General features: G+C 49.8%; 1 protein-coding gene across 1 annotated transcript in view; it reads left to right on the forward strand.

Moving 5' to 3' along the window:
* The window catches only part of LOC121562440 (neuronal acetylcholine receptor subunit alpha-9-I-like), a 31,130-nt gene extending 26,474 nt beyond the window's left edge, over positions 1 to 4,656 (forward strand). The window contains 3 exon segments of the mRNA XM_041874709.2: positions 2,274 to 2,389; positions 3,221 to 3,781; positions 4,486 to 4,656. Coding sequence (XP_041730643.2) covers positions 2,274 to 2,389; positions 3,221 to 3,781; positions 4,486 to 4,656 — 848 coding nt within the window.
* Positions 4,657 to 14,977: the final 10,321 nt, after the last annotated feature.

The raw sequence follows: 14,977 nt of genomic DNA on the forward strand, positions 1-14,977 counted from the left end.
AGCCAGAAGAGGACTGGCCACCCCTCAGAGCCTGGTTCCTCTCTACCCAGTACAGCCAGAAGAGGACTGGCCACCCCTCTGAGCCTGGTTCCTCTCTAGGTTTCTTCCTAGGTTCCTGCCTTTCTAGATAGTTTTTCCTAGCCACCGTGCTTCTACATCTGCATTGCTTGCTGTTTGGGGTTTTAGGCTGGGTTTCTGTATAAGCACTTTGTGACATCTGCTGATGCGAAAAGGGCTTTATAAATCCATTTGATTTGATTTGGTTTCCATGTGGTTGATGCCGTTCCATTGATCCATTCCAGCCCTTATTATGAGCCGTCCTCCCCTCACCAGCCTCCTGTGGTTCATACAGTGCATTCGGAAAGTATTCAGACCCCTTCACCTCGCTTACAGCCTTATTCTAAAATGGCTAAAATCATTTTTTCCCCTCATCAATCTATGCATAATACCCCATAATGACAAAGCGAAAACAGGTTTTTCGAAATTTATAAAAAACAGAAATTCCTAAGTATTCAAACTCTTTGCTATGAGACTCGAAATTGAGCTCAGGTGCATCCTGTTTCCATTGATCATCCTTGAGATGTTTCTACAACTTGATTGGAGTCCACCTGTGGTAAATTCAATTGATTGGACATGATTTGGAAAGGCACACACCTGTCTATATAAGGTCCCACAGTTGACAGTGCATGTCAGAGCAAAAACCAAGCCATGAGGTTGAAGGAATTGTCCGTAGAGCTCAGAGACAGGATTGTGTCGAGGCACAGATCTGGGGAAGGGTACCAAAACATTTCTGCAGCATTGAAGGTCTCCAAGAACACAGTGGCCTCCATCATGCTTAAATGGAAGAAGTTTGGAACCACCAAGACTTTTCCTAGAGCTGGCCTCCTGGCCAAACTGAGCAATCGGGGGAGAAGGGCCTTGGTCAGGGAGGTGACCAAGTACCCGATGGTCACTGACAGAGCTTGAGTGTTCCTCTATGGAGATGGGAGAACCTTCCAGAAGGACAACCATCTCTGCAGCACTCCACCAATCAGGCCTTTATGGTATGGAGTGGCCAGATGGAAGCCACTCCTCAGTAAAAGGCATATGACAGCCCGCTTGGAGTTTGCCAAAAGGCACCTAAAGGCACCATGAGAAACAAGATTCTCTGGTCTGATGAAACGAAGATTGAACACTTTGGCCTGAATGCCAAGCGTCACGTCTGGAGGAAACCTGGCACCATCCCTACGGTGAAGCATGGTGGTGGCAGCATCATGCTGTGGGGATGTTTTTCAGCGGCAGGGACTGGGAGACTAGTCAGGATCGAGGCAAAGATGAACGGAGCAAAGTGCAGAGAGATCCTTGATGAAAACCTGCTCCAGAGCGCTCAGGACCTCAGACTGGGGCGAAGGTTCACCTTCCAACAGGACAACGACCCTAAGCACACAGCCAAGACAACACAGGAGTGGCTTCAGGACAAATCTCTGAATGTCCTTGAGTGGCCCAGCCAGAGCCCGGACATGAACCCAATCGAACATCTCTGGAGAGACCTGAAAATAGCTGTGCAGCAACGCTCCCCATCCAACCTGACAGAGCTTGATATGATCTGCAGAGAAGAATGGGAGAAACTCCCCAAATACAGGTGTGCCAAGCTTGTTGCGTCATACACAAGAAGACTCGATGCTGTAATTGCTGCCAAAGGTGCTTCAACAAAGTACTGAGTAAAGGGTCTGAATACTTATGTAAACGTTATATTTCAGTTTATTATTTATTTTTATACATTTCTAAAAACCTGTTTTTGCTTTGTCATTATGGGGTATTGTGTGTAGATTGATGAGGGGGAAAAAAAAACAATTTAATCAATTTTAGAATAAGGCTGTAACGTAACAAAATGTCTGAATCCTTTCTGAATGAAAAGTGCATGTAACACCTCCTCTCCTCTACATGCTCCTACATGGTGTGGGAGGGGGGGTGTGTTTCCCTGTATGACAGTATTCATAAATGTAGCCCGTTCCCGCTACATATACTAACCACATCGTGTGGTGTGTGTGTGTGTGTGTGTGTGTGTGTGTGTGTGTGTGTGTGTGTGTGTGTGTGTGTGTGTGTGTGTGTGTGTGTGTGTGTGTGTGTGTGTGTGTGTGTGTGTGTGTGTGTGTGTGTGTGTGTGTGTGTGTGTGTGTGTGTGTGTGTGTGTGTGTGTGTGTGTGTGGCTGGTGTGTGTGGCGTGTGTGGTGTGTGTGGCGTATGTGTGTGTGTGTGGCGTGTGTGTGTGTGTGTGTGTGTGTGTGTTCCAGGGAAGTACTACATAGCGACGATGACGATGATCACGGCCTCTACATCTCTGACCATCTTCATCATGAACATCCATTTCTGTGGAGCAGAGGCCAAGCCTGTTCCTCACTGGGCCAAGGTAGGCCAAACCTGTTCCTCACTGGGCCAAGGTAGGCCAAACCTGTTCCTCACTGGGCCAAGGTAGTCCAAGCCTGTTCCTCACTGGGCCAAGGTAGGCCAAGCCTGTTCCTCACTGGGCCAAGGTAGGCCAAACCTGTTCCTCACTGGGCCAAGGTAGACTAAGCCTGTTCCTCACTGGGCCAAGGTAGGCCAAGCCTGTTCCTCACTGGGCCAAGGTAGGCCAAACCTGTTCCTCACTGGGCCAAGGTAGACTAAGCCTGTTCCTCACTGGGCCAAGGTAACTAAGCCTGTTCTTCACTGGGCCAAGGTAGTCCAAGCCTGTTCCCTACTGGGCCAAGGTAGTCCAAGCCTGTTCTCTACTGGGCCAAGGTAGTCCAAGCCTGTTCCCTACTGGGCCAAGGTAGTCCAAGCCTGTTCTCTACTGGGCCAAGGTAGACTAAGCCTGTTCCTCACTGGGCCAAGGTAGTCCAAGCCTGTTCCCTACTGGGCCAAGGTAGACTAAGCCTGTTCCTCACTGGGCCAAGGTAACTAAGCCTGTTCTCTACTGGGCCAAGGTAACTAAGCCTGTTCTCTACTGGGCCAAGGTAGACTAAGCCTGTTCCTCATTGGGCCAAGGTAGACTAAGCCTGTTCCTCACTGGGCCAAGGTAGACTAAGCCTGTTCCTCACTGGGCCAAGGTAGACTAAGCCTGTTCCTCACTGGGCCAAGGTAGGCCAAGCCTGTTCCCTACTGGGCCAAGGTAGACTAAGCCTGTTCCTCACTGGGCCAAGGTAGGCCAAGCCTGTTCCTCTGGAGCTCTGTGTCACTGTGTGTGTATGTGTGTTCCCAGGTGCTCATCATTGACTACATGTCTAAGATCCTGTTTGTGTACGAGGTGGGGGAGAACTGCACCACACCAGAGAGTGAGAGAACACCTCTGTACAGCGAGGAACCAATGTCGGGCAACTCCGCCCTGGCACGGAACCATTACCATGACGACCTCTACCATGACAGCTGTTGCCAAGACGACTACCATCACCTCAATCCGTACCAGTATGGAAATGGGCACCTCCAAAACCAAATCCACCACAGCACCCATCAAAATCACCTCGACAACCATCGCTACGCCAATGGCGGTCACCACGACAATCATTACAGCAACCATAGTAACCAGAACCACCACAGCAACCCGAGCCAGACCTCCAAGGGGGAAGAGGGCGAGGAGAAGAGGGAGTCCAAGAGACGGTACCACCACATCGGGAGAGAGGAGCTGGACTATCAGGCCCCCCCTCCAGGGAACCTCCAGAACGGTGGGCTGAAGGAACCGCTGCCTTACCCCAAGGAGAAGCACCTCAGCCCAGCCTCGGCCCCGGCCTGCGCCTGCTCCTGCTCCTACCCACACCACAAACAGGTGACTAATGCCCCCTGGATCACACGGTCAGGTTGACCAAGTTGTGCATCCTCTCTCTCTGTCTCCCTCCCTCTCTCTCTCTCTCTCTCTCTCTCTCTCTCCCTCCCCTCTCTCTCTCTCTCCCTCCCCTCTCTCTCTCTGTCTCCCTCACTCCATCTCCCTCCCTCTCTCTCTCTCTCTCTCTCTCTCTCTCTCCCTCTCTCCATCTCCCTCCCCTCTCTCTCTCTCTCTCTCCCTCTCTCCATCTCCCTCCCCTCTCTCTCTCTCTCTCTCTCTCTCCCTCTCTCCGTCTCCCTCCCCTCTCTCTCCCCCTCTCTCTCTCCCTCTCTCCATCTCCCTCCTCTCTCTCTCTCTCTCTCTCTCTCCCTCTCTCCGTCTCCCTCCCCTCTCTCTCCCCCTCTCTCTCTCCCTCTCTCCGTCTCCCTCCCCTCTCTCTCTCCCTCTCTCCATCTCCCTCCCCTCTCTCTATCTCTCTCCCTATCTCCGTCTCCCTCCCCTCTCTCTCTCTCTCCCTCCCCTCTCTCTCCCCCTCCCCATCCCTCTCTTCTAGGTGGTGTATAACATCCAATACATTTCTAACTGTTTCTCATCCCTCCCTCTCCTCCCTCCCCATCCCTCCCTCTCCTCCCTCTCCTCTCTCTCCTCATCTCTCTCTCTCTCTCTCTCTCTCTCTCTCTCTCTCCCTCCCCATCCCTCTCTTCTAGGTGGTGTATAACATCCAATATATCGCCAACTGTTTCCGGGAGCAACGGGCGACTTGTGCTAAAGGGGCGGAGTGGAAGAAGGTTGCCAAGGTGATGGACCGGTTCTTCATGTGGATATTTTTCATCATGGTCTTCCTCATGAGTATCCTCATCATCGGCAAGGCAACTTGACAGAGGAGAGGGGGGAGGGACAGAGAGAGGGGGAGGAGAGAAGGAGCGAGGGAGGGAGGGACAGAGAGAGAGGGAGGAGAGAAGGAGCGAGGGAGGGAGGGAGAGAGAGAGGGGGAGGAGCCTCAATTTGTCATGGCATGGACTCTACAAGGTGTCGAAAGTGTTCCACAGGGATGCTGGCCCATGTTGACTCCAATGCTTTTCACACAGTTGTGTCAAGTTGGCTGGATGTCCTTTGGGTGGTGGACCATTCTTGATACACACGGGAAACTGTTGAGCGCGAAAAACCCATCAACGTTGTAGTTCTTGACACACTCAAACCGGTGCGCCTGGCACCTACTACCATACCCCGTTCAAAGGCACTTCAATATTTTGTCTTGCCCATTCACCTTCTGAACGGCACACATACACAATCCATGTCTCAATTGTCTCAAGGCTTAAAAATCCTTCTTTAACCTGTCTCCTCTCCTTCATCTACACTGATTGAAGTGGATTTAACAAGTGATTCTCAATAAGGGATCATAGCTTCCACCTGGATTCACCTGGTCAGTCTATGTCATGGAAAGAGCAGGTGTTCTTAATGTTTTGTACACTCAGTGTAATACAACTAGGTAGCGTGATCACAGAGCTATAAGAGAATTGGCAGATATACAAATATACAGTGGGTATACGGTTGATATACAGTGGGTATATGGTTGATATACAGTGGGTATACGGTTGATATACAGTGGGTATACGGTTGATATACAGTGGGTATACGGTTGATATACAGTGGGTATACGGTTGATATACAGTGGGTATACGGTTGATATACAGTGGGTACACGGTTGATATACAGTGGGTATACGGTTGATATACAGTGGGTATACGGTTGATATACAGTGGGTATACGGTTGATATACAGTGGGTATACGGTTGATATACAGTGGGTATATGGTTGATATACAGTGGGTATACGGTTGATATACAGTGGGTATACGGTTGATCTACAGTGGGTATACGGTTGATATACAGTGGGTATATGGTTGATATACAGTGGGTATACGGTTGATATACAGTGGGTATACGGTTGATATACAGTGGGTATACGGTTGATATACAGTGGGTATACGGTTGATATACAGTGGATGTAGAAATGTACAGTATCAGTATGAATATATCTAAATGCAGAGAGATGGACAGAGTGTAATGCAGTACAGTGCAGTTATTTAGTGTACAGTTCAGAGATGGCTTGATGTGGTGTGTATCGTAGAGTGTATCGTCCTTTAGTCTCTATGGGCCAGATGGTGGTGTACAGGTCAGCGATGGCTTGATGCATTGTGCAGCATAGAGTGTATAGTCCTTTAGTCTCTATGGGCCGGTTGGTGAGGGCCACAGCCCTGGGGTAGAAACTGTTCAGGTGGCGGGAGGTTTTGGTCGTGAGTGACCTGAACCGCCTGCCAGAGGAGGGGATGACCGGGGTGGGAGGGGTCGGCGAAGATCTTTCCTGCACGCTTCCTTGTCCTGGAGTCTATGCAGGACCTCGATGGAGGGCAGGTGGCAGCCGATGACCTTCTCTGCAGACCGGGACACTGCAGCGGGGCAGACGGTGAGACCCAAACCAGACAGTGATGGAGGAGGGGAGGATGGACTCAACGATTGATGCTTAAAAACTGTGTTGACGTTTTGACCTACAGCATCCTGTTTGTGTCACGGCAATCTTTCATGTCTGGATTTTTTTTTCACACTGACCTTCTTGACCCCTTTCTTTGCACACTGATCTTAAATCGAGTGTGATGGGCAGATGGCATAGATGGGCAGATCTTGACTTGATGCCTTCATTCCTGGGATAAATAAATAATCTCAAAAGTGAGAATGTTCCTCAACAGGGAAACCCTTGCAAAGTTACATGATGGAATAAGAGTTTTGCCTTCTGACTATTTTAAGTGCATTTATTAAACCATTATTCAACCAAACGCAATAGGCTTATAATTTGGCACGAATAATTTTAAACATAACTGTTTATTAATGTGTCTAAAAAAAATTTCATTGATGGTTAAAGTAATTGACCCGTTTGTCAAATGCACCATTAAAATGAATAAACAATTGAAAGTAATTTTTTTATGTGAACTGTTTGTGGACCTGTTTTTGCCATCACACTCCAGAGCCCTTTATTGCAGAGTTATGTCAATGAGTGTCACGGATTCTGCCGAGGCTGCTCCTCCTCCTTGCTCGGGCAGGCTTCGGCGTTCGCCGTCCCCGGAGTACTAGCTGCCACCGTTAGATGTTTCAGTGTTTGATTGCTTTTGTCTGTCTATTGCACCTGTGTCCGTTTGTGTCTGATTATGTGTCCTATAAGTTGCCTGTTTTGTGTTGGTTAGTTTGTGTGTTGTTATTCGCCTGTCCGTTAGTGCTGCGTGTTTTCTCTGTTTGTTGTTTTTGTAGTTTACGCAGAGTTTGCGTAATCGCTCGCCTCTGGTTTATGTTGAGGCCGTTCATTTGTATTGTGCCTTGTGTTGCACTAGTAAACTTTGTTGGACTAAGCTTCGGTGTCCTGCGCCTGACTCCCACACCACATTCACCTCAGCCATTGACAGAACAACACACCACATATGGAGTCAGCAGGAGCAGCGGCGGCACCCAAGTCGCTGGAGGATCGGATCAGCGACCAAGACACCATGATCCGGCAACTTGGGGCCGCCATGAACGAGGTGTCCAACACTCTGCGCCGGTTGGTTACGGGAGAGGTGCCCACGCCTTCGCACACCTTACCATCACCATCGGCCAGTCCTCCTCTCCCAGCACCGGAACCCAGTGGCATTCGGCTCTCGCTCCCGAGGGCATATGATGGTTCTGCAGCCGGGTGTCAGGGGTTCCTCCTGCAGGTGGAACTCTACCTGGCCACCATACACCCGGCGCCCTCGGGATACGAGGCGTCTCCGCCTCATCTCCTGTCTATCCGGCAAGGCGTTGGAGTGGGCCAACGCCGAATGGAGGAGGAATAGACGCCGCCACCATCACCTACGCGGAGTTCTCCCGCCGCTTCAGGGCTGTGTTCGATCATCCACCTGAGGGGAAGGCGGCGGGGGAGCGTCTGTTCCACCTCCGACAGGGGAAGAGGAGTGCACAGGAGTTCGCCCTGGAGTTCGGACTCTAGCAGCGGATGCGGGGTGGAATGAGAGGGCCCTCATCGACCATTACCGGTGTAGTCTACGAGAGGACGTTCGTCGTGAGCTGGCCTGCAGGGACACCAACCTATCCTTCGACCAGTTGGTGGACATTTCCATCCGTCTCGACACCCTGCTGGCTACCCGCGGACGTCCCGAGTGGGGGTCGTCCATTCCACCCTCCAACACCTCCGAGCCGATTCCCATGGAGCTCGGAGGTGCTGGCGCTAGGGAGAGGAGGAGAGAGAACCCGAGGGGGGCCGTCCCCTGCACCAACTGTGGCCGTGGAGGACACACTGTGGCTAGGTGCTAGGGAGGGTCTCCTGGGAGAGGGGACAACAGGTCACGCACTGGGGAGTCATTTCAGGTGAGTAGGCGCCCCACTTACCCAGAGCTCTCTGTTGGTCACCTGTGTATACCTGTGAGATTTCCACAGGTGGCACCTCATTCCCAGCATAAGGCGCTAGTAGATTCAGGCGCAGCTGGGAATTTTGTTGATCGTGAATTTTGTTATAGGTTAGGAATTCCCCTTCGGCCGGTAGAAGCCCCCTTTCCTGTTCATGCCCTAGACAGCCGGCCGCTGGGGTCGGGGTTGATCAGAGAAGTCACAGCACCACTTAAGATGACGACGCAGGGGGGTCATGAGGAGATCATTCAGTTTTATCTGATCGACTCTCCTGCGTATCCCGTGGTGCTGGGGCTTCCCTGGTTAAGGGCCCATGATCCTACCATTGCGTGGCAACAGAGGGCTCTTATGGAGTGGTCTGCCCAGTGTGTAGGGAGATGTCTAGGTGTTTCCTTAGGGGCGACCTCGGTGGAGAGTCCGAACCAAGTGCCCGCAATGCGCATTCCCCCTGAATATGAGGATTTAGCACTTGTGTTCAGCAAAACTAGGGCAGCACGGCTACCACCTCATAGACAGGGGGATTGTGCGATAGATCTCCAAACGGGAGCGGCACTTCCGCGGAGTCGTGTGTATCCCCTGTCTCAAGAGGAGACAGCGGCTATGGAGTCTTACATAGCCGAGTCCTTGGCACAGGGATACATACGGTCCTCCACTTCCCCGGTTTCCTCGAGTTTCTTCTTTGTGAAGAAGAAGGACGGGGGTTTGCGCCCGTGTATTGATTACCGTAGTCTCAATCAGATCATGGTTAAGTACAGTTACCCTCTTCCTCTGATTGCGACTATGACGGAGTCATTACGCGGAGCGCGGTTCTTCACAAAGTTGGATCTCAGGAGCGCGTACAATCTGGTGCGCATTAGGGAGGGGGATGAATGGAAAACAGCATTTAGCACCACCTCGGGTCATTACGAGTATCTCGTCATGCCATACGGGTTAATGAATGCTCCTTCAGTCTTCCAATCCTTTGTTGACGAGATTTTCCGGGACATGCATGGGCAGGGTGTGGTAGTATACATCGACGACATCCTAGTGTATTCTTCTACACGAGCCGAGCATGTAGCCCTGGTGCGCCGAGTATTGAGGAGGCTGTTGGAGCATGACTTGTATGTCAAGGCAGAGAAATGCTTGTTCTTCCAGGAGTCCGTCTCCTTTTTGGGTTATCGGTTGTCCGCGTCTGGTGTGAAGATAGAGGTTGACCGTGTGTCAGCCGTGCGTAATTGGCAAACTCCAACCACTGTAAAAGAGGTGCAGCAGTTTTTGGGTTTTGCTAATTACTACCGGAGGTTTATCCGGGGCTTTGGACAGGTGGCAGCTCCCATTACGTCCCTGCTAAAGGGGGGTCCGGTGCGTTTGCAGTGGTCAGCTGAGGCGGACAGGGCGTTTGGTAAACTTAAGAACCTGTTCACTTCGGCTCCGGTGCTGGCGCATCCTGACCCCGCTTTACCATTCCAAGTTGAGGTAGACGCGTCCGAGGCCGGTATTGGGGCAGTCCTGTCGCAAAGGTCCGGCACGCCACCTAAACTCCGCCCCTGTGCGTTCTATTCTAAGAAGCTCAGCCCGGCGGAGCGCAATTATGACGTAGGGGACAGGGAGCTCTTAGCTGTAGTCCAGGCCCTAAAGGTGTGGAGGCATTGGCTTGAGGGGGCTCAACACCCTTTCCTCATTCTGACTGACCACCGTAACCTGGAGTACATCCGGGCAGCTAGGAGATTGAACCCTCGTCAGGCTAGGTGGAACATGTTCCTGACCCGGTTTGTTTTTAAGATCACATACATCCCAGGGTCCCAGAACGGTAAGGCAGACGCCCTGTCCCGGCGGTATGACACAGAGGAGAGGTCCATTGAGCCTACTCCCATACTGCCGGACTCTTGTCTGGTGGCTCCGGTGGTGTGGGAGGTTGATGCGGAGATCGAGCGGGCACTGCGTACCGACCCTACTCCCCCAGAGTGTCCGGTGGGGCGGACGTACGTTCCGCTCGAGGTTCGTGACCGCCTTATTTATTGGGCTCATACATCACCCTCCTCTGGTCATCCAGGTATTGGCCGGACAGTGCACTGCCTTAGCGTGAAATACTGGTGGCCAACGTTAGCTAGGCATGTGAGGGTTTATGTCTCCTCCTGCTCGGTGTGCGCCCAGTGTAAGGCGCCTAGACATTTGCCCAGGGGAAAGTTACATCCCCTGCCCGTTCCACAACGACCATGGTCCCACCTCTCGGTGGATTTTGTGACTGACCTTCCCCCCTCCCAGGGGAATACCACTATTTTGGTCGTTGTGGATCGGTTTTCTAAGGCCTGTCGTCTCCTCCCAATGCCGGGTCTCCCTACTGCCCTACAGACCGCTGAGGCCCTATTTACCCATGTTTTCCGGCACTATGGGGTGCCCGAGGATATAGTGTCTGACCGAGGTCCCCAGTTCACCTCCAGAGTCTGGGGGGCGTTCATGGAACGCTTGGGGGTCTCGGTGAGCCTTACCTCGGGTTACCACCCAGAGAGCAATGGGCAGGTAGAACGAGTCAACCAGGATGTGGGTAGGTTTCTGAGGTCCTATTGCCAGGGCCGGCCGGAGGAGTGGTCTAGGTATCTCTCCTGGGCAGAGATGGCACAGAACTCTCTCCGCCACTCCTCCACGAATCTAACCCCTTTCCAGTGTGTGTTGGGGTATCAGCCGGTCCTGGCACCATGGCACGAGAGCCAGATCGAGGCCCCTGCGGTGGACGAATGGATTCGGCGCTCGGAGGAGACGTGGAACGCTGCTCATGTCCATCTGCAGCGGGCCATCCGTCGACAGAAGGCGAGCGCCGATCGCCACCGCAGTGAGGGTCCGTGTATACGCACCGGGAGATCGAGTCTGGCTCTCGACTCGAAACCTGCCCCTCCGCCTGCCCTGCCGGAAGCTGGGTCGGCGGTTTGTGGGGCCCTTTAAAGTCCTGAGGAGATTGAACGAGGTGTGTTACAGGTTACAACTGCCTATTGATTATAAGAATATTAACCCCTCGTTCCATGTGTCTCTTCTCAGGCCGGTGGTAGCTGGTCCACTCCAAGAAGGTGAGATAGGAGAGACCCCTCCGCCCCCTCTGGACATCGAGGGAGCTCCGGCGTACACGGTCAGGACCATCTTGGACTCGAGACGTCGGATGGGGGGTCTCCAGTATCTCGTGGAGTGGGAGGGGTACGGCCCGGAGGAACGGTGCTGGATGCCTAGGAGGGACATCCTAGATCCATCTCTCCTGACTGAGTTCCACCGTGGTCATCCCACGCGCCCGGCTCCGCGTCCTCCTGGTCGTCCCCAAGGCCTGGGTCGGCGCACGGCTGGAGCCGCCCGTCAAGGGGGGGGGTACTGTCACGGATTCTGCCGAGGCTGCTCCTCCTCCTTGCTCGGGCAGGCTTCGGCGTTCGCCGTCCCCGGAGTACTAGCTGCCACCGTTAGATGTTTCAGTGTTTGATTGCTTTTGTCTGTCTATTGCACCTGTGTCCGTTTGTGTCTGATTATGTGTCCTATAAGTTGCCTGTTTTGTGTTGGTTAGTTTGTGTGTTGTTATTCGCCTGTCCGTTAGTGCTGCGTGTTTTCTCTGTTTGTTGTTTTTGTAGTTTACGCAGAGTTTGCGTAATCGCTCGCCTCTGGTTTATGTTGAGGCCGTTCATTTGTATTGTGCCTTGTGTTGCACTAGTAAACTTTGTTGGACTAAGCTTCGGTGTCCTGCGCCTGACTCCCACACCACATTCACCTCAGCCATTGACAATGAGGTGGGCGGTTAGCTAACACGTGGCTATCCGGGATTCTTGGGACGTCCCTTACCTCCATTGAAGTTGACATTTAAAATGGTTGAGTTAAGGGTTAGGTAAGGGTTAGGGTAAAGGTTAGGGTAAGGTCATACCAAGGAACCCGGATAGCACTGACCAATATGGTGCGTTGGGATGCTATCGGAAACTTGTCCATTTGTGACAAGCGTTCGTTGTTACACCTCTGTAATTACATTTACATTTTAGTCATTTAGCAGACGCTCTTATCCTGAGCGACTTACAGTTAGTGAGAGCATACGTTTTCATACTGGCCCCTCCCGTGGGAATCGAACCCACAACCCTGGCGTTGCAAACGCCATGCTCTACCAACTGAGCTACATCCCTGCCGGCCATTCCCTCCCCTACCCCTGGACGACGCTGGGCCAGTTGTGCGCCGCCCCATGGGTCTCCCGGTCGCGGCCGGCTACGACAGAGCCTGGATTTGAACCAGGATCTCTAGTGGCACAGCTAGCACTGCGATGCAGTGCCTTAGACCACTGCGCCACTCGGGATTGCAAACGCCCTGGCATTGCAAACGCCATGCTCTACCAACTGAGCTACATCCCTCCCGGCCATTCCCTCCCCTCCCCTACCCTGGACGACGCTGGCTAATTGTGCGCCGCCCCATGGGTCTCCCGGTCGCGGCCGGCTACGACAGAGTCTGGATTTGAACCAGGATCTCTAGTGGCACAGCTAGCACTGCGATGCAGCGCCTTAGACCACTGCGCCACTCGGGAGACTACAGACTGCAATTACCCTCAGTTACATGTTGTTATTACAGTGTAACTATGAGTTATTACAATTAATTACAATACGTAATGGTACTATAAGGACTCCTTAAAATGAAGTGTTACCTAAAACCCTACCACAACTGATATAACTGATATAACTGCAGCACTACATTAGAGTACAGTAGTTGAATAGAGACTGATATAACTGCAGCACTACATTAGAGTACAGTAGTTGAATAGAGACTGATATAACTGATATAACTGCAGCACTACATTAGAGTACAGTAGTTGAATAGAGACTGATATAACTGATATAACTGCAGCACTACGTTAGAGTCCAGTAGTTGAATAGAGACTGATATAACTGATATAACTGCAGCACTACATTAGAGTACAGTAGTTGAATAGAGACTGATATAACTGATATAACTGCAGGACTACATTAGAGTACAGTAGTTGAATAGAGACTGATATAACTGCAGCACTACATTAGAGTACAGTAGTTGAATAGAGACTGATATAACTGATATAACTGCAGCACTACATTAGAGTCCAGTAGTTGAATAGAGACTGATATAACTGATATAACTGCAGCACTACATTAGAGTACAGTAGTTGAATAGAGACTGATATAACTGATATAACTGCAGCACTACATTAGAGTACAGTAGTTGAATAGAGACTGATATAACTGCAGCACTACATTAGAGTACAGTAGTTGAATAGAGACTGATATAACTGATATAACTGCAGCACTACATTAGAGTCCAGTAGTTGAATAGAGACTGATATAACTGATATAACTGCAGCACTACATTAGAGTACAGTAGTTGAATAGAGACTGATATAACTGATATAACTGCAGCACTACATTAGAGTACAGTAGTTGAATAGAGACTGATATAACTGATATAACTGCAGCACTACATTAGAGTACAGTAGTTGAATAGAGACTGATATAACTGATATAACTGCAGCACTACATTAGAGTACAGTAGTTGAATAGAGACTGATATAACTGATATAACTGCAGCACTACATTAGAGTCCAGTAGTTGAATAGAGACTGATATAACTGATATAACTGCAGCACTACATTAGAGTACAGTAGTTGAATAGAGACTGATATAACTGATATAACTGCAGCACTACATTAGAATACAGTAGTTGAATAGAGACTGATATAACTGATATAACTGCAGCACTACATTAGAGTACAGTAGTTGAATAGAGACTGATATAACTGATATAACTGCAGCACTACATTAGAGTACAGTAGTTGAATAGAGACTGATATAACTGATATAACTGCAGCACTACATTAGAGTACAGTAGTTGAATAGAGACTGATATAACTGATATAACTGCAGCACTACATTAGAGTACAGTAGTTGAATAGAGACTGATATAACTGATATAACTGCAGCACTACATTAGAGTACAGTAGTTGAATAGAGACTGATATAACTGATATAACTGCAGCACTACATTAGAGTACAGTAGTTGAATAGAGACTGATATAACTGATATAACTGCAGCACTACATTATAGTACAGTAGTTGAATAGAGACTGATATAACTGATATAACTGCAGCACTACATTAGAATACAGTAGTTGAATAGAGACTGATATAACTGATATAACTGCAGCACTACATTAGAGTCCAGTAGTTGAATAGAGACTGATATAACTGATATAACTGCAGCACTACATTAGAGTACAGTAGTTGAATAGAGACTGATATAACTGATATAACTGCAGCACTACATTAGAGTCCAGTAGTTGAATAGAGACTGATATAACTGATATAACTGCAGCACTACATTAGAGTACAGTAGTTGAATAGAGACTGATATAACTGATATAACTGCAGCACTACATTAGAGTACAGTAGTTGAATAGAGACTGATATAACTGATATAACTGCAGCACTACATTAGAGTACAGTAGTTGAATAGAGACTGATATAACTGATATAACTGCAGCACTACATTAGAGTACAGTAGTTGAATAGAGACTGATATAACTGATATAACTGCAGCACTACATTAGAGTACAGTAGTTGAATAGAGACTGATATAACTGATATAACTGCAGCACTACATTAGAGTACAGTAGTTGAATAGAGACTGATATAACTGATATAACTGCAGCACTACATTAGAGTACAGTAGTTGAATAGAGACTGATATAACTGATATAACTGCAGCACTACATTAGAGTACAGTAGTTGAATAGAGACTGATATAACTGATATAACTG

Source organism: Coregonus clupeaformis, unplaced genomic scaffold (genome assembly GCF_020615455.1).
Source record: "Coregonus clupeaformis isolate EN_2021a unplaced genomic scaffold, ASM2061545v1 scaf1873, whole genome shotgun sequence".
Classification (NCBI taxonomy): domain Eukaryota; kingdom Metazoa; phylum Chordata; class Actinopteri; order Salmoniformes; family Salmonidae; genus Coregonus; species Coregonus clupeaformis.